This window comes from Ascaphus truei, chromosome 3, assembly GCF_040206685.1.
Source record: "Ascaphus truei isolate aAscTru1 chromosome 3, aAscTru1.hap1, whole genome shotgun sequence".
Lineage (NCBI taxonomy): Eukaryota > Metazoa > Chordata > Amphibia > Anura > Ascaphidae > Ascaphus > Ascaphus truei.
Window position 1 is genome coordinate 375,537,013 of NC_134485.1, and position 26,929 is coordinate 375,563,941.

Below are 26,929 nucleotides of genomic sequence, written 5' to 3' on the forward strand. Positions count from 1 at the left end.
AAACAGGCATACTCTACCCCCAACAAACCAGGTACTTTGGTTTAACTCCTTCATTGCCTTAGCAGCTAGCTAAGGTAATGAAGCTGCTTTTATTTTAATTACAGTATTGGATTGAAGCAGGGTGTCTCCAGAGCTGAACCACATTAATTTCAGCCCTGGTGACCTCTTGCTTCCCGAGTTACAGGCCCTGTTATGGGGTGCCGTTTCTCCAATGCATATAACATCAATGCTGCACACCCATAAAAATATAGTATAACCTATGATACAATTACCGGTGCTCCCGTGCTTGAACGATAGCCTGTGATCAATCCAATGCAGGTAGTAACTGAAGAAACACAGGGCACAAACGGATTTGAAGTAACTAGACTAATTTATTGAGCCAAACACAACATTTTCGACCTTAGCGGTCTTTATCAAGTGACATAGTGGCATCCACTTCAAATTCGTTTGTGCCGGTATCTCAGCCATGTTTAAATATCCCGGTCACGTGGGCCGTGACGCGGGAAAATTAAAGAGGGATGCCGGCACTTTGCTTCAATAATATGCCATTAAAATTAAAGCCGCTTCATTATCTTAGGGGCTAGCCGCTAAGGTAATGAAGGGGTTAAAACAAAGTACCTGGTTTGTTGGGGGTAGAGGGGGTGAATGAAGGGGGTAGTTACCCCAGGGTGGGTGGTTAGGCCTACTGGGAAGGTTTCGGGAGGGATTAACCCCTTCATTACCTTAGCGGTTACTACTGCTAAAGTAGTGAAGGTGCTAACCCCTCCCACTACTCACCCGATAGGACTAACCACCCACCCCGGGGCAACTAGCCCCTTCACCCACTCCCTCAACCCTGAACAAATAGCTCCCCCACAAAGGAATGGGCAAATGACCTAGTAGCCAAATATGGCTTTTAGCGCTTTTTCCAATTCAAAACAGTAAAATACATATCAAATTAAAGTAATAAATATTTTACTTACCACTGCTAGGATGAAGGCGTCCTTCTCATCTACTGCCCAAACCTGTAAGGGCCGATGGCCAAACATTAAAACACCATTAACCCCTTAATTACCTTAGCGGTTACTACCGCTAAGGTAGTTATGCGGTTACTGGTGTTTTAATGGGGTGGGTGAAGTGTGTAATGTAGTTGCCCCGGGGAGGGTTGTAGGATGAGTTAACCACTTCATTACCTTAGTGGTTGTAACCAGGGCAACTACCCCCATACTTCTCTAGACCCCCCTCCACCAACACATACAAATGAGCAAAAGCTCTAATAGCTAATAGTGCCTTTGCAGATTTGTGATGGAAAAAATGCACAATTAAACAAAATAAACATTAGATGTGCATTGAATTTCTCCCTGCTCCGGTCTTGTATTATATGTAAGGGCTAACAGTGGATGGATGGGGTTATGTATGGAAGACATACAGGCAATGGGGCTTGATGCATCTTACTGTTTCTATGCAGGGCCCTATGAAAACCCTTAAACAGTACTTAACCTCCTCTAATTCCTCTAATTGCTTGCTTAATAGGTAATGTTATTAGTCATGGGTGGGGAGTTATAACTGTATAGCAGCTAGCGGGCACTATTTTTCCTATGCTTTTATTTTGATGTTCTCCAGGGCGGCAGCTGGCTCTGTGTGACATATGTGAGGCATGTCCTTATTGAGACACCATAGCTTAACTGAGGGGGCTGCATATTTGTGTTTAAAATGTTTTTTATATGTTACTCCTGTGCCACCATATACTGGAAGTAGAACGATTTGGTGCCAATATTGCCTGTTCCTCTTCTATAAAGTGGCAGTGTATACTGCACTGCAGTAGGTGTTTGACAAATGGCCAGGATAGCATGAAACGTTGCCTATTTTTATTATTTTGTTAATTGGATGAAGTAAATAAACACACTTTTTATTGATGAACTGTAGAGTGCTGTGGGTTCCTTGGTCTTCTATACATTTTATTTATATTATAAACACTTTTTGTGTGTTCATTTTCCAGAAGTGGAAATGTTTATCACTGAGCCTAAAATGCTACGTTAGCATTTAAATGAAGAAAGGCACTGTTTTTGGAATTGACACACAAAACAAGCATGTATTAAATCTGTTAATTATGTTTGTCCATTACAATTGTCAAGGGATTTCATGGGCTATACTTGAGGGCTATATTAAAGGAGCAGTTCACACTCTGCATCCCTCCCTTTTTGTGATTGGATGAAAGCTGGTGGTTCCCAGAACCGAGTCACTTTTATTTCAGCTCTGAGGACCGACAGGTACAGTATCTGCAATGCATACTGGGAAAGGTGTCTACAGCCTCAAGTCCTTCATTAAGGGTTCATGTCTCTATAACCTTACAGATAACTAGCTTAATTAATAATCAATGGTCATAAACAACTATAAGGGAAATCCAATTAATAAATAGCATGTAAAGTATGAAATATATTGAGGTCACGTTGTCTTTACATTGTCACGTGGGAATGCCGACTGCCAGACTCAATCACACTTGGTCTGTAAACACAGCAGGACTGTAGCCTGCAGAGCCACATGCAATATGTATCATATGGAAACTTAAGAACCCAGAGGCTGTTCGCTGATTCCCATTACAACTTGCTTATCTGGAAGTGACAAATGTGATGTTTTTTATGGGAAAATAATATTTTGTTCTTGCCTACTGTGCGCTTTTTGTATTTCTCCTTTCCTTTACTGAGATCTCAGTTGGAAGAGTTACATGCAGATCACTTCCTGCTTTTCTGTTATATGCAACCATCTATATTTACATAGTTGGGAGCACTTCCGCAGATGGACTTTGCGATTTAAGTTATGATTACGTAAACTATCTGTGTTTTTTGTCATCCTTTCTGGTTTATAAACTTGATAGTTGATGCTGATTCTCAGTACTGATTTCGCTTTTATTGTTGTTTTTTTTTATGTGTAGATGTTCCCAGTATCTTCAGTGGTGATCAAATTGGAATGTTGGATCCACATCAAACCCTTTTTGGACGCCATGAATCAGGCCAGTGTTGGAACATTAAAAATGACCGCTCAGAAATAAATGAACTTGTGGACCAGTTTGCACCATTTATTGGTATTTTTGAGAGCACCAAGGAAACTTTTGCTGATGGCTATTTTCCAGGAACCTTTTTTAGATTTCCTCTTCGTGTTCAACCTTCCTTGCTAAGCCATAACTTGTACAATAAGAGAAAAGTTCTTGAACTATATGAGTCCTTTAGGGCAGATGCAGACACTGTACTTCTTTTCCTAAAAAGTGTTCAGAATGTATCGTTGCATGTTAGAGAGGCTGATGGGACCGAGAAGCTTATATTTCGTGTGACAGCTAGTGACAACAAATCACTGAAACATGACAAACCCAACTCCATCAAAATTCTTGAAACTGCAATTGATGGCTACTGTAAAGGAGTTCCTAAAAACATTATAACTTGTGTAACCTATCATGTAAACATTGTTGTAGAGGATGAAAGTGCCAAGGAGGCACATAAGTCATCTTGGTTGGTTTGCAACAGTGTAGGAGGCCGGGGCATATGCAGTGAATTAGACAGTCTTGCTGATGACTTAAAATTTGTTCCAACAATTGGAATTGCCATGCCCCTTTGCAGCAATGGAGATGGAAAGGGAGCAGTATCTGAATTTTCAGGGAGAGCTTTTTGCTTTCTTCCTTTACCTCCTGGGGAAGAGAGCAAGACAGGTCTTCCTGTTCACATCAGTGGCTCCTTTGGCTTAACTGATAACCGTAGGAGCATCAAATGGCGAGAATTGGATCAGTGGCGAGATCCTGCTGCACTTTGGAATGAACTTCTTGTGAAAAATGTTGTCCCAAAAGCATTTGCCAATCTTATTTTGGAAGCTATCAAAAGGATGGAGACAGAGAAAAATTCAGATTTTCCCCTCTCTGCAGAGAGTATCTACAGAGTATGGCCTAATGTGGACAAAATACGGGTACACTGGAAACCAGTCATAGAACCTCTGCTAAAGGAGTTGTTCCAGAATGCAGTTATTTACTCAGCCAATAACAGTTGGTTGAAGGAAGCAGAGGTAAACTTCTCAGAAATGGATGACAACAAAGAGTACACAAAAACGATCCTGAACTATCTCCAGATCTCAGGAACTCAAATTGCTAAAGTGCCAGCTAATGTTGCGGCTGCATTCAAATTTTCTGAGAATAATTCCAAACCAGTGAAGAAGGTAACGCCTGCACTTCTGCGTCAGGTGTTGAGGAAATGTGGACACAAGGGACCTGCTGATGAGAAACTTCACCTTCTTGACTTTGTACTAAGTGACGAAGCCTATAGTGAACTTATTGGACTCGAACTGCTTCCTTTACAAAATGGAAAATTCATTCCTTTTTCTTCATCTGTATCAGATAAAGATATAGTTTACATAACCTCAGAGGATTACCCAAGGTACCGATTTCATTATAAATCATTATATACTGTTGAAAAACACATTTTCTTTTTCCTGCTGTCATTCTTTTGAATCCCTTTATATGAATGAATATGGGAATAGCAATCATATTTCTATCTTAACTCATAAATTAAGATTGCATTGACAACAAACAAACAGAATGAGGGTTACAGAGTAATAATGTGATAGATTTTATTGAATGGCTACAGAAGTCTTAAAAAAAATAATAATACTGTTGTGTAGGCAGTTTAGTGGGATGAAATTAGAGCATGCCTAAATATGCTTGGTAATAGATGTGAAAAGTAATTGAAGCTGAATACGTAATCAATTCTCATTTGTCTTTTAGGACATTGTTTCCAGGTCTGGAAGGAAGACTTCTTTCTGAAGACCTGAAGCCTGAAATTCTAACTGCCTTGAAGAATGCTTCTAAAAGTCGAGGTAATAGCAGGAGTATGGTTCCTTTTAGAGATTTTTGTGGTTCCACTTAATTTGCAGCCAGTAAAGTTCTTTAAATTCAATAGTTTTTTTTTCTAACCCTTTTTCAAAATGTATATAATGCAGAAACGTCTCTGTTTGCGAACCAAACTTTGTCTTTAAGAAATAACTTCTTCCACAACTTTCCCCACCCCAGCCTGAAATGATTTACATTACATTATATAATTTGTTCAATGCAATGCTTGGCATACTGTATTTAGATTAGAGACCGATTTTCATAATTGTGGCCAACCTGTGACCCCTTCTCTGTATAAATTATTTTTATTGCCATTTCCTTTGTATTTAAATATCCATCTCATACACTTATTATTTAATGAAAATATAGCATTTGAAATATAGCATCGATTCTTCCCACAAAAAAATATTATTTCTACATGTACAGCTCAACCCCGTTATAACACGATCCGTTACAACGCGAATCCGCTTATAACGCGATGCAAGCGTGGCTCCCAATTTTCGTATTGATGAATACTTTGAAATGCTATTATTGGTATCTTAAATACTTTATTGTACAATGCATACAATTGTACATTATTTCTAACATGATCTGCTTATAACGCAATGTGATTCTTTGGACCCCAATCACAGCGTTATAAGGGGGGTGAGCTGTAGTTTGTTCTTTGTAGAAGTAGTTGAAGTGCAATATTATAACGATAATTTTCCCCATCATGTTAGATCCTTAACTAAATTCAATTTCGGCACTTTTTTTAATTCACCTATATAATTTTACAGTTTATTTAAGGACATAACTTATAGATACAGATTTTAACAAGCAAGCTTTGCAACAAACTGTGTGGCTACTTCACAAGCATTGGATAGAATTCTGTTATTAAGGTATTGCTTAGTGAACGGTTTCAGGCCTTAACCTCCTGTGAGTCCATGGGCTGTGCCAGGTACAACCAACATGAGGTTTCCTCACCCTTTGTACAGCCCCAATTCTGCTTCCTCCGGTTCTTTAAACATTTTCATTTCCTTCCTATCTCCTTCCAAAAATGCTTCCATGCCTCCTCGCCCACACTCCATTCCTTCTATCCCCGGCAATACTCATAGCTTGCAGCAAGTATTTGAGAGAGTCAAATATATTTAGGCAGGTATGCTTTTGAGCTATGTATTTAGCGATAACAATGATGTTAACCTGGTCAAACATAAAAGTCTCATTGCTGCATTATTGCTCCAGAAAAAGTGGATAAGCGAATGACAATTGTTAAGATGCTTACCAGCTAACCGAGTTTACAGAAGAAACAGCAGCTTAAAAGTAAATGTATGAATCATTGCATGAAAGGCAAAAAGTTTGGTAAAAATGTACTCTGCTAAAAAGCATTATGATAAAATTGAGTACAGTTGTTAACTGTTTCTTTAGTGCCATTTGAATGCCAAGTGTGGACTGTAACAGAACATGTTTGTATTCGCATTTCGCTTTAGTATTACTTCTGTGTCAGTTTTGTGGTGTCCTGGAAACTCGTACACCATTTATTATAACAAGCTCAGCTTTGGTTTTGTGCTAGTCCCATGTAGATTTTTGTCCATGTGACCATACCATTCTAATTAGTTTGCAAAAGTATAGGATTTTTACTAGAAAATGTATAGCAAATGACATTGCATACTATTAAAATATATCGCTTTCAATAAAATTAATTGCTTACTGTTAATATTTCTATAGAGAAATAGTGGCCCCTAAAATGGCATGTGACTTTTACACTGGTATCTGCATTTGGCTAAACAGTGCAAAATTTACATACAAATAACACTTTCAGCAAGCAAGCAGAGAAATCCTTAGGGCTGTTATATACTGTGTGCGGAGTGCGCGCGTGTGCCTGTGCGAAGGCGCGTGCCGCACATGTTTTGTGTGTATACTGTGCGCGACTGTAAGGTGCTGTGTGTGTGTGTGTGTGTGTGTGTGTGTGTGTGTGTGTTTTCAAATAAATAAATGAATCCTTTAATAATTTTTTTAATAACATTGTACTGTACACACACACACACACACACACACACACACACACACACACACACATATATATGTACTTAAATTTTCAGCGACAGTAGCGGCGCGATTTCTTTCTTTTTCTCATCTTCCCCCCTGTCGGCCGGTTCCACGCTCCCTGCCGTCCGCGCGGCACCATTCTAGAATGGCTGACTAACCTCAGCCAACTAAAACTGCCGCGCGGGCACACACCGTAGCTCGCGCACGCACTATAGAACCGGCCTTAGTCATTATGAACTACTGTATCATTTTGATAGTTATGTGGGTTAACTGGTAAGGAAGGATAGATTGCTGGGTTTGATAGTTAATTTAGAGCAGCGATGCGCAAACTGGGGGGTGCGCGGGATTTTCTATGGGGGTGCGCGGTTGCAGAGCTCCCGCGCTATTCCCCCAGGCATGTAAATTATATGCCGGCAGATGCGCAAGGCCTCTGCAATTTCACTTGCCTGCTCTCAGCCAGCTCTTACCTGACGCGTCGCCATGGCAACATGTCACATGACGTCGTGATGTCATATGATGCTTGGAGCCCAAGTGCAGGTGAGGAGGGGTGGCGTAGGCAAGGGGGAGCGGAGAGAGGGGGTGCACAAACTTAAAAGTTTGCGCACCCCTGATTTAGAGCATATTATTTCAGGGTTGTTTGATTGGATTTGGAGGTACACATTGGCAGCCCGAGCAGGCAGGATATTCTCACAAGCATGGCAACGCGATTTAATAATAAAGGGCTTTTTCACTGTAAATGAAAAGTAATATTTTGTATTTGTAAATAAAATTGTATCGACAAATGTAAATGCAACTGGGAGGTATTTATTTTTTATATATCCCTTCAAGGACAATTTCACCTAAACAATATGGAATTGATGTTGTTTGATTGAGAAAGTGTCTTCTATCACTTGACAAGGTGCACCTATTTGTAGTAATGAAATGTGTGTACTCTGATCACAAAAGAAACCATACATGTAAAGTCACTCTTTTTTGTGCTGTTTTTCAACATGGTAGTGTGATTGCAAAATACAGTACCATACCAAGCTGCATATAGCACATCCCAAAGTGAAGGGATCCCAAAATGTATCATTGTGATTACAAACGTAGCAATTCTAGATTGTGAGCATCACATTTATTAACAATGTAACCCCTTGTGGTGATCAGATGGATTAACTGTGGTAATTCTCAAATTCAGAATAGGTAAAATTAATAATTGTGCGAAAGATAATAAGATGTCAGTGGTACGGGTTGAGTATTCTAAAAGTGACCTTATTAAACCCTTGTAGCAGGTTTTCATACTATCAAATTGAATAGCAGTAATGCTACGGATGCAGCTAAGGGAATGAAACTCACTGTTGGTCTCTGAACATGGAGGAAAAGAACCTAAGTTGTATACAGGGATATATTTTCTCTAGTGTAAAATGATAAATATTAGTAGAGGTAAAGACAATTTACTTAAAGGCAAGGGTTGGGAAAAAAAGAGCTCAGTAAGGGAACGACGTCATTAATGGGGTAATCCAGGGGTTCTCAACTCCAGTCCTCAAGTCCACCCAACATGTCAGATTTTCAGGATCTCCCTGCTTCAGTACGACCGAGCCACTGATTGAGCCACCTGTGCTGAAGCTGGGATATCCTGAAAACTTGAACTGTTGGGAATCTTGAGGACTGGAGTTGTGAACCCCTCAGGTAATCCACGGAGTGTAGAATGGAGAAAGCCAATTTCATAAGTGACACTAGATAGTCCTGAAAATAGAATTAGGAATTGATCAAATAAACTTAAGGGTGAAACATAGAAACAGTGCATTATTACTCTAATATTTTGTCACATAATATAGCTAATAATACTTTTGAAAATATTCAAATAGAAGGACTATAAAGAAGACAAAGATAGGGAAAATGTTTGCCTGTGCTCATCATCTGGTGTGTGTAGGTTGTGTGAACAGTTGTGTTAAGAGGCACCGCAACTTTAGTCCCTTTTTCCTATTGCTCCTAACGTGTAATTCTGCATTGTCTGAGGCTGAAACATGACATTTTTGGAGAACGTTTGTATCCAAATATGGTTTGGATAAATTGTTTTGATAGATTTTGAGGGTTCAGATAAAAAAAATCCAAAATGGATTTATATTGCACACCAGAAAAATTGTGAAATAGCCACCAGATTGGCACTGTTACAGAGTAGGGCTTTCTGTGGTTTATTTGTTGAACTACATATAGGTTTAAATATATTTTTAGGTCTTAAATTAATTGTTTTATGTAAAATTAAGTATGTGCTCATATAGTTACTAGGGTAACATTTAAAAGACTACTGCAAGCCTAGTTCTGCTATGTGTTGGACCTGTAGAGATGTACTGTAGGGTTTATTGTAGTTTATGCTATTTTTTATGAAGTTACATAGACTTTCTTTAGTTGTAGGTGCATACGCGTTTTTGAGACCTTACAATCCTCTTCATTAGTGCAGCATACTCGGTCGGGCCTCCTGTCATGTACAAATTCAACCATGAAGAACTCACATTTTTAAAAACGATCAGTAATCTGCATCAAACAAATCATAGCACAAATACTGTAACTACATATTACATAGTAAACGTTAAATTGTCCACTCCAAACCGCAACACACAAATTGACATGATTATGGTGTATTCCATCAGAAATGTATCCTTAGTTAACCTAATGGTAAAATACAATGGAAACAGAAGTTTTGGTCAGAGACCTGTGTGTGCATTTTCATTCTTTTTAATGTTTCATTGATAAATGTGTTGAACACCTATATTTGCTTACTTGCTATAATCATGGGAATGTGTATACAATAAAATTGCGTTTACGGTTAGAAATATACGTTTTTGTTGTTGTTTCTTAAACTGTATAATTTATTGCATTATAGCGCAGCAGCTCCTATGGGGATATGCAGGTATGTTTGTTGTATGCTTTGAGTGAGTGACGTTCATCTGCATCTAAAACCTTTAAGTGTTTGCTTTTTATTTACAGTACACATCTTGTAGAACAAGCTAACAGAAACATAGCTTGCAAGACTGTTTTGTAATCCCAAATAACTAACAATTTAACATACCTGTTTTTGAATGTATAATTTCTATTAATGAAAGAACCTATTTACTTAAAAAAAGAACAAGCTGCTTGTTTTTGAGTATTTTCCTCATGATATAACCCATAATATTTATTTATAAAGTTAACTGAAAATGATAGTAGTATGTTTATTTCTTAAATACATTAATTTTAAATGTAAGAACTGAAAATAATTGATTTTGTTTGAGTGAGATGCTATCATATTTTTACTCTAATTTGCAACGTGCAAAACTTTAGCTTTTTTTATTATCATGTCTAACTTAACTGGAGGCTTTTCTATTTTCATAGAAAAAGCCTTCTTTAAATGAATGCCTCAAAATTATATTTTGACATTCAGGACTGGAATACAAAGGTGTGTTTGCATGATGTTTGAAGTGTTTGAAATGGTTTTTGCATGTATATTTTATAATGGTCAGTCAATAAAGTTAAGAAATAGAAAATGTGGTCTGAATATGCAGGCACTTTGTAATGATAATGAAACGGGTGGTTGTCTGGTTTCTTTTTGGAGGCAATTTGAATTTTTTTTGCAAATATTGTAATAGCCGTTTATCATAATGTATATACTGTAATATAACCCAGTCTGGATCTTACAAGCAGGAGAGGATACACATATAAAAATAGTGTACTTCCTTTGCTTCCCCTTTGAGATGTTTTCTTGGTCATTTGAGAGAAGAGAAGAAAATGAACTGCTTGGCTTTAGGTGGAGTCTGTGTCTTCTGTCTTTCTTACTGTATGTGTTCTCTTGGGTTTGGGGGGAAAGAATGCATGTAGAGAGAGTGGCACCATGTTAGCCCATCGAATTATCACTGTTTTTCATGCAAACATAAGAACAAATGTAGGGTAAAAATGATCCATTTTAATGGCTAACGGAGATTGCAAGCTTTCAGAACCACTAAAATCTCAAGGAGCCAGGATTCAGAACGGAAAGGTCCACGAGATATAATATTGGCCAGATTTCTTATGGGAAAATAAGAATGTGTTTTCACTTTCAAATTGGCTATTTAAATGAACTATAAAATTAATGATATACAGGCATACCCCGCTTTAACATACGCAATGGGACCGGAGCATGTATGTAAAGTGAAAATTTACTTAAAGTGAAGCACTACCTTTTTTCCACTTTACAATGCATGTATTGTACTGCAATCGTCATATATGTGCATAACTGATGTAAATAACGCATTTGTAACCAAAATAAATACAGTAGGCTTTATTCAAATAAAATGAATGGGAGCAAGCAAGGAGGTGAGAGGCGCGCACGCGGGTCAGTACTGTATAGCAGCTCCCTCCTTCTCGTAGTCTCTCCCTCCTTCCCGCAGTCTCTCTCACTCAGTCAGTCTCTCTGTCTCTGTTCTCTCACGCAGTCTCTCTCTCTCACTCAGTCTCTCTCACTCAGTCAGTCACGCACTCTCTCTCACTCAGTTAGTCACGCACTCAGTCAGTCACGCACTCAGTCACACACACACACGCATTCACACACACACAGTCACACACTGTCACACACTCAGTCATTCAGTCACACACTGTCACACTCAGTCACACTCAGTCACACACTGTCACTCAGTCACACACTGTCACTCAGTCACACACTGTCACTCAGTCACACACAGTTACACACTGTCACTCAGTCACACACAGTCACACACTGTCACTCAGTCACACACTGTCACTCAGTCACACACTGTCACTCAGTCACACACAGTCACTCAGTCACACACTGTCACTCAGTCACACACTGTCACTCAGTCACACACTGTCACTCAGTCACACACTGTCACTCAGTCACACACTGTCACCCAGTCACACACTGTCACCCAGTCACACACTGTCACTCAGTCACACACTGTCACTCAGTCACACACTGTCACTCAGTCACACACTGTCACTCAGTCACACACTGTCACTCAGTCACACACTGTCACTCAGTCACACACTGTCACTCAGTCACACACTGTCACTCAGTCACACACTGTCACTCAGTCACACACTGTCACTCAGTCACACACTGTCACTCAGTCACACACTGTCACTCAGTCACACACTGTCACTCAGTCACACACTGTCACTCAGTCACACACTGTCACTCAGTCACACACTGTCACACACACACACACACTGTCACACACACTGTCACACACACACACACACACTGTCACACACACACACACACACAGTCACACAGTCACACAGTCACACACACACACGCAAAGATTGCTGCAGAAGATTTTCTCCTTCCCCTCACTGTTGCTCCGTAGTTCACATAACATGCAAAGCTTCGCAGAGCTCTGAGGAGGGAGGGGGGAGGAGAGCGGAGGAAGCAGAGTCACGGGCGGAATCACTGGTTTAGCTGCTGCTTTATGGAGCGTGAGTGCAGGGGGAACGGAGACAGATGGGAGGGGGAACGGAGACAGATGGGAGGGCAGAGGGAACAGGGAGATCGAGCGCACCATAATAAAGACAAGCATGAAGGAGGTTGCGGGAGTGTTGAGGTGCGCACGCCGCCCTCTGGTGTCCGTACTCGCGAAGCACGCGTAGGTACACAGGGGTATTGTGCAACTAAAAATAAATGTACGTACTTGTGAGTGTACGTAAAGCGGGTGTACGTAAAACGGGGTATGCCTGTACTCTTTGTTAGGGGAGGGCAATTTGGGGATTCTCATTCCTCAAAGTAGTGAGGTTGTTGTGCTGATTTTCCTCCTCCCCATATTTTTCTTCAGGTACTGTACACACCTGTTCCACTCCTCCTCTGTTACGTGTTTACATGCACTGAACAGTAGGACAATATTGTACTGGAACTATATTTACTGGTATATTTTGCATCTGTTCATGCTAAATAATTTTTTCAAAACATGCCGAATTTAAAACAAATTCTATATGCATGGGGGAATTACAATGTCATTGCTAAGTAATATGTAGGATTTGGAAAAGATAAAGAAATGGTAATACAGTTCGTGATAGACTTGGGATTTTGCCAAGTCTGCTAATGCAACAGCTTCCCTATCCCCGTACCAATCATCAGAGCATATAGGGAACCAGGATGTGTAAATTAAAGGGGGAATAATGTATTGGGGAGGATCTCTTCTTCCCCACTGATCACCAATGATTTACTATTTCTCACCTCTGCCACAAGACTCAATTAGAGTTTGAAGGTGAGAGGGGGGTTCCGGTTTTTAGGATTTTTTAAAAAAAAATTTTTTTTTAAAGTAATTACTCAGACTTTAGTCCCAACGTGGGTGACATTCTGAAAACCATACAATGGACTCCTGTGATGTTTCCTGAACATCACTAGCGTGTTGAAAGGGTTACATTCATTTACAGTATTTCTGTGACAATAGATTTAAAAAAAAAGGACAATATATATATATATATATATATATATATATATATTTATATATATATATATATTTATAGTGGAATATCTTCTTATGGATAACAAGATACGTTGTTATCAATATGTTATCTGAGTTACGAATGAGAAATTACTTCTGTTGACAGCTTTTATTGGTTTTCTTTTGTTACAGGAAGACCGTGTACTCAACTACAGCTCCTAAATCCGGAGCGCTTTATACGTCTTATTAAAGAAGTTCTGAATACTACTTGGCCTACAAAAGACTTGGTGGTAAAGTGGTTTCCAGGCAACAAAGAAAACAATCACCCCCCTATCACATGGCTTAAGATGGTCTGGAAAATTTTGTATATACATTTTTCAGAAGATTTAGCATGCCTGGATGATATGCCACTTATTCCTATCACAACACTAGAGGAAGATCAGACATCATTGGAACTAATCCGACTTAGGACCCCCTCCCCAGTCATTTTTGATGATGGATCCGATACCCAGCTTCCAGAATATGTACCGGAAATAATTAAAAATCTTGGTGGTATTGTGCTTAACAATTTGGATCCTTCTATACAGCACCCTCTACTTAAAAAATATGTTTATCCTCCCACAGCCAGTGCTCTTTTGCAGATAATGGACAGGATGTCGCTACAGAAATTGTCCAGCCAAATTGCCTCATTAATTCCAGTACACAAAGATACTCTGAGGAGATTCATTGCTAGCTTAACAGACGTTAATGACAAAGAAAAGAAAATTATACAGGAATTAATGATATTTAGAAGAATCGAACAGGCAGCAGAACAAAAAAATATTTTTGTTTTCTTAAGAGGCTGTAAAGTTCTGCATCACAATGCCAGGCTTCCACCAGAGACACGGCTTTCCTTTCCTATAATTGATAGTAGTGATGAAGAAACTATTCGGTTGACAAAGATGCTGAAAGTAGAGCAGCTAAAAAGTACAGACTGCCTAAAAATTATTTTGCAAGACATTGAAAAGGGGTTTTATTCGGGTGAAGAAAGAACAAATATTATGCTTTGGGTTCTTGAAAATTTGACTTTTTTAAAAAGTGAGACTTCAGCTGTAATTAACTGGCTTACACCCCTTAAATTTATTCAGATTTCCAAAGATAAAATTGTGGCTGCAAATGAACTCTTTGATCCAGAGGTAGATGTACTCCAGAGTCTGTTTTGCGCTGAAGATCAGATGTACTTCCCACCTTCTGTTTTTACATCATCTTCAGATATACTGCACTCACTTAGGCAAATAGGTTTGAAAAACGAATCTAATGTGTCCGAAAAAGAGGTTTTACAGGTAGCAAAGAAAATTGAGAGCATGCACAGTGTACCAGTTACAAATGACGACATTGTCTTAAGAAAAGCTAAAACTTTATTAAGTCTTTTGAAGAAAGATCACAGACTGTTACAATCATCTGAAGCGAGAGCAATTTTAAAAAAGATCAAATGGATTCCTGCATACAAAGAACGACCGCCAAATTATCCTAATTCCTTGGTTTGGATGGGAGACCCCTTCAGACTTTTTGCTCCAGGAGAAATGTGCAATTTATCCCATGCTGTTTTGGTTGGTTCATCAGTACCACTGGTGGAGAGCATGGATGACAGCATTGAAAAATCCCTTGGTATTGCCAAAGAACCTAGCATTGAAGCAGTGTTGAAACATCTAAAAGTTGTTGTTGACTGGAATAATTCAAAAACTATTACTGATGAAGACTATTACCAATTTCAGCATATATTACTGGAAATTTACAGTTTTATGCAGGAATACCTTGAGAAAGGCAAAGAATTATTCAAAGCCTTATCATTTCCATGGGTTTGGACGGGTAAAACATTTTGTTTCCCAAAACAAGCAATAATAGAATCTGTGCATAATCTTGATCTTCAACCCTATTTGCATAATGTGCCAACAACAATGGCTAAATTCCACAATTTGTTTAAGTTTTGTGGTTCAATCGAGCAACTAACACCTGAACATATCTTTGTAGTTATTCAAAAAATAAATGAACAAAGTTGTCAAGAAACAGATGATAAAGAGGAAAACAAGCAAAGTATTAACATTATGCTGAGTATTGTGCGATGGATGTATAGTCATCAAATTTCTGCAAGTTTAAACACACCTTTGCCTGTGCATTGTAGCAAAGACCCTTCTAAACTGGTGATGAGACCTATCCATGAATGCTGTTATTGTGATATTAAAGTTGATGACCTGAACGATTTGCTTGAAGATTCTGTGGAACCAATAATATTGGTACATGAGGACATACCAATGAAGACTGCAGAGTGGCTGAATGTGCCATGCTTAAGTACTAGGCTAATTAATCCAGAAAATATGGGATTTGAACAATCAGGACAAAGAGAACCTCTCACAGTAAGAATTAAGAACATTTTGGAAGAATACCCTTCCGTATCTGATATCTTTAAGGAATTACTTCAAAATGCTGATGATGCCTCTGCCACTGAGTGCAATTTTATGATTGATATGAGAAGGAATATGGATATAAGAGAAAATCTTCTAGATCCAGGCATGTCAACATGTCATGGACCTGCGTTGTGGTCATTCAACAACTCTGAATTTACAGATTCAGATTTTTTAAACATAACTAGACTTGGAGAATCCTTGAAAAGAAGTGAGGTGGACAAAGTTGGAAAATTTGGTCTAGGCTTCAACTCTGTGTATCACATCACAGATATTCCTATTATTATGAGCAGGGAGTTCATGATTATGTTTGATCCAAATATTAATCATATTAGCAAGCACATAAGAGACAAGTCAAACCCAGGCATTAAAATTAATTGGAGCAAACAGCAGAAAAGACTACGCAAATTTCCCAATCAATTCAAGCCATTTTTGGGCGTTTTTAATTGTAATCTTCCACTTGCTGTTGAGACTCCATATTGTTTTAAAGGAACACTTTTTAGACTCTCCTTTAGAACTCATCAAGAGGCGAAAGTAAGTGAAATCAGTAATACCTGCTACAATACAGCAGATATTTATACGCTTGTTGATGAGTTTAGCCTTTGTGGTTATAGACTGATACTCTTTACTCAGAATGTGAACTCGATGGTCCTGAAATATCTAAAAACTGAAGAATCGGATCCAGGTTTAGCACAAAACACAGTAACCATTTCTAAATCCGTGTGTTCCTCCAACGTTTTAACCCCCCCTGTAAGAATTTTGAAGGAAGCAGCAAAAGTAATGAATATTTGCAGCATAACGAAAAAGCTTCCTGTTGATATGCCCAAATCATCATGCATCTTACAAATTGCTGTTGAAGAGTTTCATCATGTGTTTAGACGCATAGTTGATCTCCATTCTCCACTATTTAGAGGTCCAGAAGATGACCCCACTACCTTTTTTGATATGGCCAAGTCTGGACAGACTAAAAGAACTACAGAAGAGCTGCCACAAAAAACTGTAGATTCTACAACATGGCTTGTATGTTCCTGCATGGATATTGGAGAGGCTTTGAAATTTGCATTACATGAAAGTGGGAAAAGACTCGGACTTGTACCCTGTGGTGGTGTTGCAGTAATGCTTTCTGAAAATCAAAAGGGAAAGTGGACTGTTAAGCCATTTTCAAATAGCATTGGGGAAATTTTTTGTTACTTACCTCTCCGAATAAAAACTGGGTTGCCACTTCACATTAATGGCTGCTTTGCTGTAACTTCAAATCGTAAAGAGATTTGGAAAACGGACACTAAAGGAAGATGGAATAAAGTTTTCATGAGACATGTGATTGTTCGCTGTTACTTAGAGGCTCTTTGTGTTTTACGTGACATGTCAGTCAATGGAGAGCTACTTGACTACAGCTATTACTCTATATGGCCAGATCCTGGCTTTGTGCATGATGATTTTTCTCTAATTTGCCAAGGAATATATGAAGACATTGCCAAAGGGAGAGGCAGGGAACGTATGAAAGTATTTTCAGATGGATCTTCTTGGGTTTCTATGAAAAAAGTGAGGTTTCTAGATGATTCTTTACTTAAGAGAGCAGATATTGGACCCCCAGCTTTTCAGATTTTCTTTAAGTACTTAAAAAAAACAGGTTTAAAAAAACTTTGTGCTGTAGAACTACCTTCTTGGGTAAAAGCTGGTTTTGAAGAGGCACGGTGTACAGAAGTTCTACGTGAAAACACGTTTTCTGAAAGGCAGTTTTTTTCAGAGGTGTTCTTTCCACACATTGAAGAAATTGAGCCTGAGCTACGTGATCCTTTAATGCTTTTTTTGTTAAATGAAAGGATAGAGGAATTTGGTGGAATTTTGCAAGTTACACCATGCATTCCGTGCTCTTGTGCTGGGCATTCATTAGTTACACCTTCAAGATTAATCCATCCAGAAGGCAGAGTTGCAAAACTGTATGATGACAGCGATGGAAGATTTCCTTTCGGAACGCAGCAGAATTACTTAAACCAAGTAGTGTTGGTGAAACTGGTACAGTTAGGCATGATAAAGGATAATATTTTATGGGATGACTTAATTGAACGCATTGAGTCCATTGCAGAAGTTAACAAAAGTGATCATAATGCAGCTTGCATAAGAAGCAACATCATTCTAAATCTGATTGATGAAAAACTACAATTTAGAGATCCTAGGGCCAAAGAATTTTGTGCAAAATGTCAAACTTCTCCTTTCCTACCATTTTTAACAAAGCCAGCTGGATTCTCCTTACACTGGAAAGGGAGTGACTTCAAAGTTGAAGAAATCTTTGCAGCAGCTGATCTTTACACGGCTGAACATCAAGACACAGTTTGCCTTTTGAAACCAATTCTCAATGAAAATTCCCCTTCTTTTAAGGGCTGTGGATCCATACCTTTGGCAGTCAAAGATTTCCTGGGTTTACTCAAGAAGCCAACATCTGAATTGGTGATTAACCAATTAAAAGAAGTTGCTAAATATTCAGATGGAATAACTCTGTACCAGGAGAATATCACAAATGCTTGCTATAAATTTCTTAATGAAGCAGTGTTACAAAGTGAAACAAAAGCAATGGTCGCTGAAGAACTAAAGATGTCTAACTTTATTCTTATTGAGAATACATATGTTGACCCCGGAAAAGTTTCTTTTCAACTAAATTTTGAAGCAGCACCTTATCTGTATCAGCTGCCTAATAAGTACAAAAACAGTTTTCGTGAACTATTTGAAAGTGTAGGTGTAAAGCATGTTTTCACTGTGGAAGATTTTGCATCAGTGCTTGAAGGGAGAAAAACAGAAAGCAAAGGTAGAAAAATAACAGAAAATGATTTTCAGCTTTGCAGGAAAATTATTAGTGAAGGAATATGGGGAATTATTCGGGAGAAGAAACAAGAATTTTGTGAGAAAAATTATGGTCACATACTTCTGCCAGATACTAATCTTAATCTCCTACCCGCTAAGTCATTATGTTATAATGATTGTCCATGGATTCGGGTAAAAGATACTGCAGTGAAATATTGCCATTCTGACATTCCAAGAGAGGTAGCAGTAAAACTTGGTTCAGTACCAAAAAGGCACAAAGCTTTAGAAAGATATGCTTCTAATATTTGTTTTACTGCACTTGGAACAGAATTTGGACAGAAAGAAAAACTTACTAGCAGAATTAAAAGCATTCTTAATGCTTATCCCTCAGAAAAAGAGATGTTGAAAGAACTTCTTCAAAATGCTGATGATGCAAAAGCTACAGAAATTTGTTTTGTGTTTGATACTAGACACCACCCAGTAGAAAGAATTTTTGATGAGAAATGGGCACCTCTACAAGGACCAGCACTTTGTGTATTCAACAATCAGCCATTTACAGATGATGATGTTAGAGGTATACAAAACCTTGGAAGGGGCACTAAGGAAGGGAACCCTTGCAAAACTGGACAGTATGGCATAGGATTCAATTCTGTATACCATATCACTGACTGTCCTTCTTTCATCTCTTCCAATGACATCATATGTATCTTTGATCCACATGCAAGATATTCCCCAGGAGCAACATCATTGAGCCCTGGACGAATGTTCAGAGATTTAGATGCTGACTTCAGAACACAGTTTTCTGATGTGTTAAATCTTTATTTGGGTAATCACTTCAACCTTTCTAAATCCACAATGTTTAGATTTCCACTTCGGGATGCAGAAATGGCAAAAAATTCTGAAATTTCTTCAGTTCCCAGCTCAGACCGGATGGTTCAGAATCTCCTTGACAAATTGCGTACAGATGGAGCGGAACTTCTAATGTTTTTGAATCATATGGAAAAAATTTCCATTTGTGAAATAGAGAAAACTACTGGTGCCTTAAATGTACTATATTCAGTAAGGGGCAAAATCACCGATGGGGATAGACTAAAACGAAAACAATTCCATGCATCTGTAATTGAAAGTGTAACCAAGAAAAAACAATTGCGAGACATACCTGTGCAACAGATTACATATAATATGGACATTGAGGACTCTGAAGGCAATCTGACAACATGGTTAATCTGTAACCGTTCAGGTTTTTCCAATATGGAGAAAGTGTTGAAGAGTGTTATATCTGCTCACAAGAATGAAGACATTACTCTGTTTCCACGTGGAGGGGTTGCTGCTTGCATTACCCACAATTACAAAAAACCATACAGAGCATTCTGTTTCTTGCCTCTTTCTCTGGAAACAGGGCTACCTTTTCATGTCAATGGACATTTTGCCTTAGATTCTGCTAGACGTAATTTGTGGCGGGATGATGATGGGGTTGGAGTAAGAAGTGACTGGAACTGCAGCTTGATGACTGCATTGATTGCTCCAGCTTATGTTGAACTACTGGTTCAGTTGAAAAAACGAAATTTTCCCGGTACTGACCCTACAATCTCAGTATTGCACAATACACCTATTCATGTTGTCAAAGACATTTTGAAAAAGTTTTTGTCCTTTTTTCCTGTAAACAGACTTGATTTGCAGCCAGACTGGTATTGTCTTGTGAAAGCCGTTTACATTTGTATTTATGCAGATTCTAAACGTCTTCTACCTGTAGTGCGAACGCCAAATGTTGATAGTTCAGACTTGCAGGTAGCTGTTATCGTTACATGGATTAACATGGCTGCAGTAAATTCTGGCCGTCCATTCTTTGACAATTTACTACAAGATGAATTGCACCACATGAAAAACATTGAATATAACATAACTACACGCAAGACAGTAGCAGAAAATGTTTATAGACTTAAACATCTTCTTTTAGAAATTGGATTCAACTTGGTTTACTACTGTGATGAAACTTCAAATCTCTACCACTGCCTGGTTGATGCAGGCATTCCAGTAACTTACGCAACTCCTTGTGATGTTCGCAGTTTTTTGATGACTTTTTCTTCTCCTGACTCTAACTGCCATATTGGAAAGTTGCCATGTCGTCTCCAGCAGACAAATCTGAAATTGTTTCATAGTTTGAAGCTTTTGGTAGATTATTGCTTCAAAGATGCAGATGAAAATGATATTCAGATTGAGGGACTGCCACTTTTAATTACTCTTGACAGTGTATTGCAGGTTTTTGATTCAAAGCATCCTAAATTCCTAACTACTTACCATGAATTGATTCCATCTCGTAAAGATCTGTTCATGAATACTCTTTATATGAGATACAGCAATATTTTTCTTTCTTGCGGTGTGGCAAATGTTTTTGATATCACCAGGTTTGCTGATTTACTGTCATCCGTGCTACCAAGGGAGTACAAAACCAAAATCGTTGTACGATGGAAAGAAAATTTTGCAAGTGAATCCTGGCTTAAAGGAACATGGCATTTTATCAGTGAGTCAGTTCATAACAAAGAAGAAAAAACAGATGTGGGGACTACATTTGATGCAGTAGTTGACATTCTAAAGGATTGGGCTTTGCTACCAGGTATAAAGTTTACGGTGTCATCCAATCATCTCATTGTTCCAGAGTACGATATCTTGCTGCCGTTGAGCCTTATGCATATTGCAATTTTTCCAAATGCCCAAAGTGATAAAGTGTTCCATACCTTGATGAAAACAGGCTGCATTCAGCTTGCAGTAAACAAAATTTGTTCCAAAGAAAATATCTTACTGCCTTTGTTGTCGGGACACACTGCAAATGTAGATAATCCATCAAGCATACTCAAAGCTATACAGTATATGATTCAAACCTCAACATTTAGGACTGATAAACTAGCAGAGAGTGATTTTGATGCACTTCTAATGTACTTTAACTGCAATTTATGTCATCTAATGTCTGAGGAAAATATTAGCATTTTGAAGTCGCTTCCATGCTACAAGTCTGTCAGTGGCCGTTATGTGACCATTTCAAAATACGGAGCCTGCTATGTACTTGCGAAGAGTATACCCTTAGCTGAGGTGGATAAATGGGCTCACTCTTCATCATCAGCCTTCCTCGAAGAAAAAATAAATCTAAAAGAATTGTACAATATACTTGGATGTGTCCCCGTGGATGATCTAGAAATTTACTCAAAACACCTTTTACCAAAGATTGACAATCTGTCCTACAATGCTAAACTAGAGCATCTGATTTATCTAAAAAATAAATTATGCAGCATTGAAGAAACTTCAAGCATAAAAGAGCAGCTGTTTGAAAAACTGGAAGGACTTCCTTTAATTCATGATACTACTAATCGTCTTAAGCCTGCAAAGCATTTTTACGATAAGACTGTAAAAGTGTTTGAAGTAATGCTTTCTGAAAAATTATTTATACCTCAGGAGTTCTTTAAAAAACTGGAACAAATTATAAAGCCGAAGAATCAAGCTGCATTTTTTGTGTCCTGGATCAATTTTCTTCGAAATATAGGACTAAAGCACATAATTTCCCAACAACAATTATTGCAGTTTGCAAAAGAGATCAGCATGAGAGCAAACACAGAAAAATGGTCCAAGGAAATACTGCAAAACACTGTAGATGTGGTTCTCAATCATGTCTTCCAAGAAAGAACAGACTTGCTATCCGGAAACTTTTTAAAGGAATTGTCTTTAATTCCTTTTTTATGTCCAGAACGAGCACCTGCAGAACTTGTACGTTTTCATCCTCAATATCAAGAGATAAATGGTACACTTCCTCTTATACGGTTTAATGGATCACAGGTTAATCCAAAATTCAAGCAAACAGATGTTATGCAACTACTTTGGACATCTTGCCCAATTCTTCCTGAGAAAGCAACCCCTTTGACTGTTAAAGAGCAGGAAAGTAGCGGCATTGTTCCACAAGAACAACTTGAGCAAATCTTAACAATGCTTAATGTAAATGTGGATCCATCACTTGACAAAGTTGTAAACAATTGCAGAAACATATGCAACATAACAACAGTGGATGATGAAATCATAAAAACAAGGTCAAAAGTCCTAAGAAGTATTTATGACTGTCTCAACACGGAGAAAAGGGAATACAAATTTCAACTGAGAGGAGTTACATTTGTAATGGTTGAAGATGGATGGAAACTTCTAAAGCCAGAAGAGGTTGTAATTAATCTTGAATATGAGTCAGATTTTAAACCTTACTTATATAAGCTGCCTTTAGAACTTGGTACCTTTCACCAGTTGTTTAAGCATTTAGGCACTGAAGATGTTGTTTCAACAAAGCAGTATGTTGAAGTTCTAAGTCGAATATTCAAGATCTCTGATGGAAAACAGCTTGACCCTAATGAAATGCGCACTGTTAAAAGAGTTGTTTCTGGCTTGTTGAAAAGTCTTCAAAATGACTCAGTGAAGGTACGAAATGACTTTGACAATGTTCGTGACCTTGCTCTTTACCTGCCAAGTCAAGATGGGAGACTGGTAAAATCAAGCATTCTAGTGTTTGATGATGCACCGCATTACAAAAGTAGAATACAGGGAAATATTGGTGTTCAGATGCTTGTTGATCTTAGTCAGTGCTACTTGGGAAAGGATCATGGTTTTCACACAAGACTTATAATGCTTCTCCCTCAGAAATTGAGACCCCGACTTCTTAGTAGCATTCTTGAAGAACAGTTGGATGAAGAAACGCCCAAATCATGCCAGTTTGGTACATTATGTTCTCTGCAGGGAAGGCTACAGTTATTGCTGTCTTCTGAACAGTTTATCACAGGACTTATCAGAATCATGAAGCATGAAAATGACAATGCATTTTTAGCAAACGAGGAAAAAGCAATAAAACTTTGCAAAGCATTGCGAGAAGGTTTAAAGGTATCCTGTTTTGAAAAATTGCAAACCACATTAAGAGTGAAGGGATTTAATCCGATTCCCCATAGCAAAAGTGAAACACTGGCTTTTTTGAAGCGATATGGGCATGCAGTGATACTACTTTATATACAGCATTCAGACAGCAAAGACATAAATTTCTTGTTGGCACTAGCAATGACTTTAAAGTCTGCAACAGACAATCTAATTTCGGACACTTCTTATTTAATTGCTATGTTGGGCTGCAATGATATTTACAGAATCAATGAAAAGCTTGATAGTTTGGGAGTGAAGTATGACTCTTCTACTGAGCAATCAAAACTTGAATTACCTATGCCTGGTACTCCAATCCCATCAGAAATTCACTGTACGCTTCTTATGGATCCAATGAACATTTTCTATCCAGGGGAATATGTTGGCTATCTGGTTGATGCTGAAGGTGGTGATACATATGGCTCATATGAACCAACATATACGTATGCAATCATTGTTCAAGAAGTGGAAAAGGAAGATGATAATTCGGGTTCCCTGGGAAAGTTTTACCAGATTGATATTGGATACAGTGAATACAAGATTGTAAGTTCTCTTGATTTGTACAAGTTTTCAAGACCAGATGAGAGTGCCCATAACAAAGATAGCACTCCTTCAACGCCAACAAGTCCAACAGAATTTCCACCACCTGGTCCGAGGACCGTACCACCTTCTTTTCCTGGTAAAGAAAACCATAAAACATCGGCTAAACATCATTCACCTAAAAAGATTAAACCAAATTCTTTGCCAGAAATCTTAAGAGAGGTTACTTCAGTAATGGAACAAGCTTGGAAGCTTCCTGAATCAGAAAGAAAAAAGATTATTAGAAGGCTTTACCTAAAGTGGCACCCTGATAAAAATGCAGAAAATCTAGATGTAGCAAACGAAGTCTTTAAACATCTGCAAAATGAAATCAACAGACTAGAAAAACAGGCTTTTGTTGACCAAAATGCAGACAGAACCTCTAGAAGAACATTCTCAGCAGCGTCTACACGATATCAATCAGACAAATTTTCATTTCAAAGATTTTATACTTCATGGAATCAAGAAGCAACAAGTCATAAGTCTGAAAGACAACAATACAAAGAAAAGTTTTCATCTTTTACAGGGTCATATGATTCCAAGCGATTTTTTGTACCACCTACGTTTAAGTCTGTTGGTAATCCAGTTGAGGCTCGCAGATGGCTAAGGCAAGCCCGGGCTAATTTTTCCTCTGCAAGAAATGATATGCACAAAAATGCTAATGAGTGGGTGTGCTTTAAATGCTATCTTTCTACTAAGTTAGCTCTGATTGCAGCTGACTATGCAGTCAGAGGAAAGTCCGACAAAGATGTGAAACCAACTGCACTTGCACAAAAAATAGAAGAATATGGTCAACAACTTGAAGGTCTTACTAATGATGTTCAGACATTAGAAGCTTATGGAGTAGATGGTTTGAAAACTCGCTATCCTGACATGCTTCCCTTTCCACAGATTCCAAATGATCGATTTACTTCTGAAGTTGCAATGAGAGTGATGGAATGCACTGCTTGTATAATAATAAAACTTGAAAATTTTATACAGAATAGGTTATGATTGTATAGACTTTAGAGCATATTCTTCTGCATATACAGAAGATTGTTAACCCATTTTTTTGCAGCTTGGTTATACCAATATTGCTATGGTTATCAAGAGATTAGCGGCAACATTCTCTAAGCTTCGATACTGCCGTTTCGTGCGATCTGACACCAAAGCAGCATTGAAGTTGAGCTTCAGTGTCAGGGGGCTTCAGTGTCAGACCTCACGGGTATGGCAGGCTCACAGCTTAGAGAATCTGCATCTTCGTGTTAAACATTTCTCTGAGAAAGAACCCTATGTGATGCACTCAGCCCTACTAATAAAAATAATAAACTTTTATTTATTTATTGAAAAATGCAAACATAACAAATATATTAAAACCTAACAAGTGTACTGTGCAGTTCTAATGTGCATTCACTCTGAATGACCAGATAGTGTCATAACTCGTGTGATGCACAGTAGATGCAAGAGGCTGTAGATTCTAACAACACTAGTGTATAAATTTGGTGGATGCACAGTGTATATGACCCTGTGGGGGAAACAACTGATGTGCACTCTACACAGGTGTTGTAATACACAGGCACTGGGAGCATTAGTAATGCATAGGTGGTGCAGCTCTGTGTCATAGCGACGCCGGCTGTACTGTAGCAGTGTCAAACTCATAGGAGTTTGTTCACGTCCTGTAGATTAGCTTTAAACTTTGATGTGGGCCACAGATGTGGATCCCACTAGCTAGACGCTAGGCATATGAGAGTCTCTGCTGGCACTGGCTAGCTCTAAAGCATACATACACAGTAGGGGTGTGATAACATTTCTCCCCCCCCTCTGGAAGGAGCTGACAAAGCGTGAGTCCTGGCTATCAGTCTGGAGTACTCTCACGAGGCTAATAACGGGGTATACTCACCTGCACCCACCTCCTAGCAAGGCTCCCATTGATTTGTCACCAGGGGGGTCTTTTCCCTATCTGGGTCTGCATTTGGCTCCCTGTGTATGCAGCAGTGTTATGCACCTCATTGCAGCCTTGTTACACAGAGCTGCACCACCTATGCATTACTAATGCTCCCAGTGCCTGTGTATTACAACACCTGTGTAGAGTGCACATCAGTTGTTTCCCCCACAGGGTCATATACACTGTGCATCCACCAAATTTATACACTAGTGTTGTTAGAATCTACAGCCTCTTGCATCTACTGTGCATCACACGAGTTATGACACTATCTGGTCATTCAGAGTGAATGCACATTAGAACTGCACAGTACACTTGTTAGGTTTTAATATATTTGTTATGTTTGCATTTTTCAATAAATAAATAAAAGTTTATTATTTTTATTAGTAGGGCTGAGTGCATCACATAGGGTTCTTTCTCTCTCCTCCTATACGCTAAGTTTCACCCTGATAGCACCTCCCTAGAAAGTCTATTTTGAGCTGAGCAGGATTCTTCCCCCCCCCCCTTTCCCCCACTGACTGCAAACATTTCTCTGAGCCTTAAAGTAAAATGTACAATGTGAATAAGACAGCTGAAAAATGTGAGTTGTATATAAAATGTAAATTAATGTGCATATTATTAAAGCACACTTTATTTAACCAAAGTTCAGTAGCACATTAGACCATCCTTAATGCAGAATTCCATTTCACAATTTATTTGATCTCCAGTATTGTCATATGTCTAATTCCTTTGTATAGGCATTTTTGTCTGTAAAGTATATTTGTTCCAATGACCTTACTTACATATACAGTATTGCTATAATCAGCTGGATCTGGTTTCAATATTATTGCAATTAAAAAATACAGTTTTATATCTTACAGCAAATTCATGGCACATAAATGTTTATACTTGCATTTGCATTTTATACTATGTACAATTGGTTTTCTTTGCAAAGTGTTTTTTTTTATTTGTATCACATGTAATGTTAAACTGAGGACAAATGACTGTTTATGTT

The 26,929-nt window shown here is 38.4% G+C and overlaps 1 protein-coding gene across 4 annotated transcripts in view; it reads left to right on the forward strand.

Moving 5' to 3' along the window:
• The window catches only part of SACS (sacsin molecular chaperone), a 96,279-nt gene extending 70,945 nt beyond the window's left edge, over positions 1–25,334 (forward strand). For 3 of the 4 annotated variants that reach the window (XM_075592245.1, XM_075592246.1, XM_075592247.1), the window contains 4 exons: positions 2,912–4,394; positions 4,742–4,833; positions 9,735–9,761; positions 13,456–25,334. In XM_075592245.1, the coding sequence (XP_075448360.1) occupies positions 2,912–4,394; positions 4,742–4,833; positions 9,735–9,761; positions 13,456–25,007 (13,154 nt within the window). In that variant the 3' untranslated portion in view covers positions 25,008–25,334. The remainder of the gene's footprint in view (positions 1–2,911; positions 4,395–4,741; positions 4,834–9,734; positions 9,762–13,455) is intronic. The other variant, XM_075592248.1, reaches the window with a different exon arrangement.
• The last annotated feature ends 1,595 nt before the right edge of the window (positions 25,335–26,929 follow it).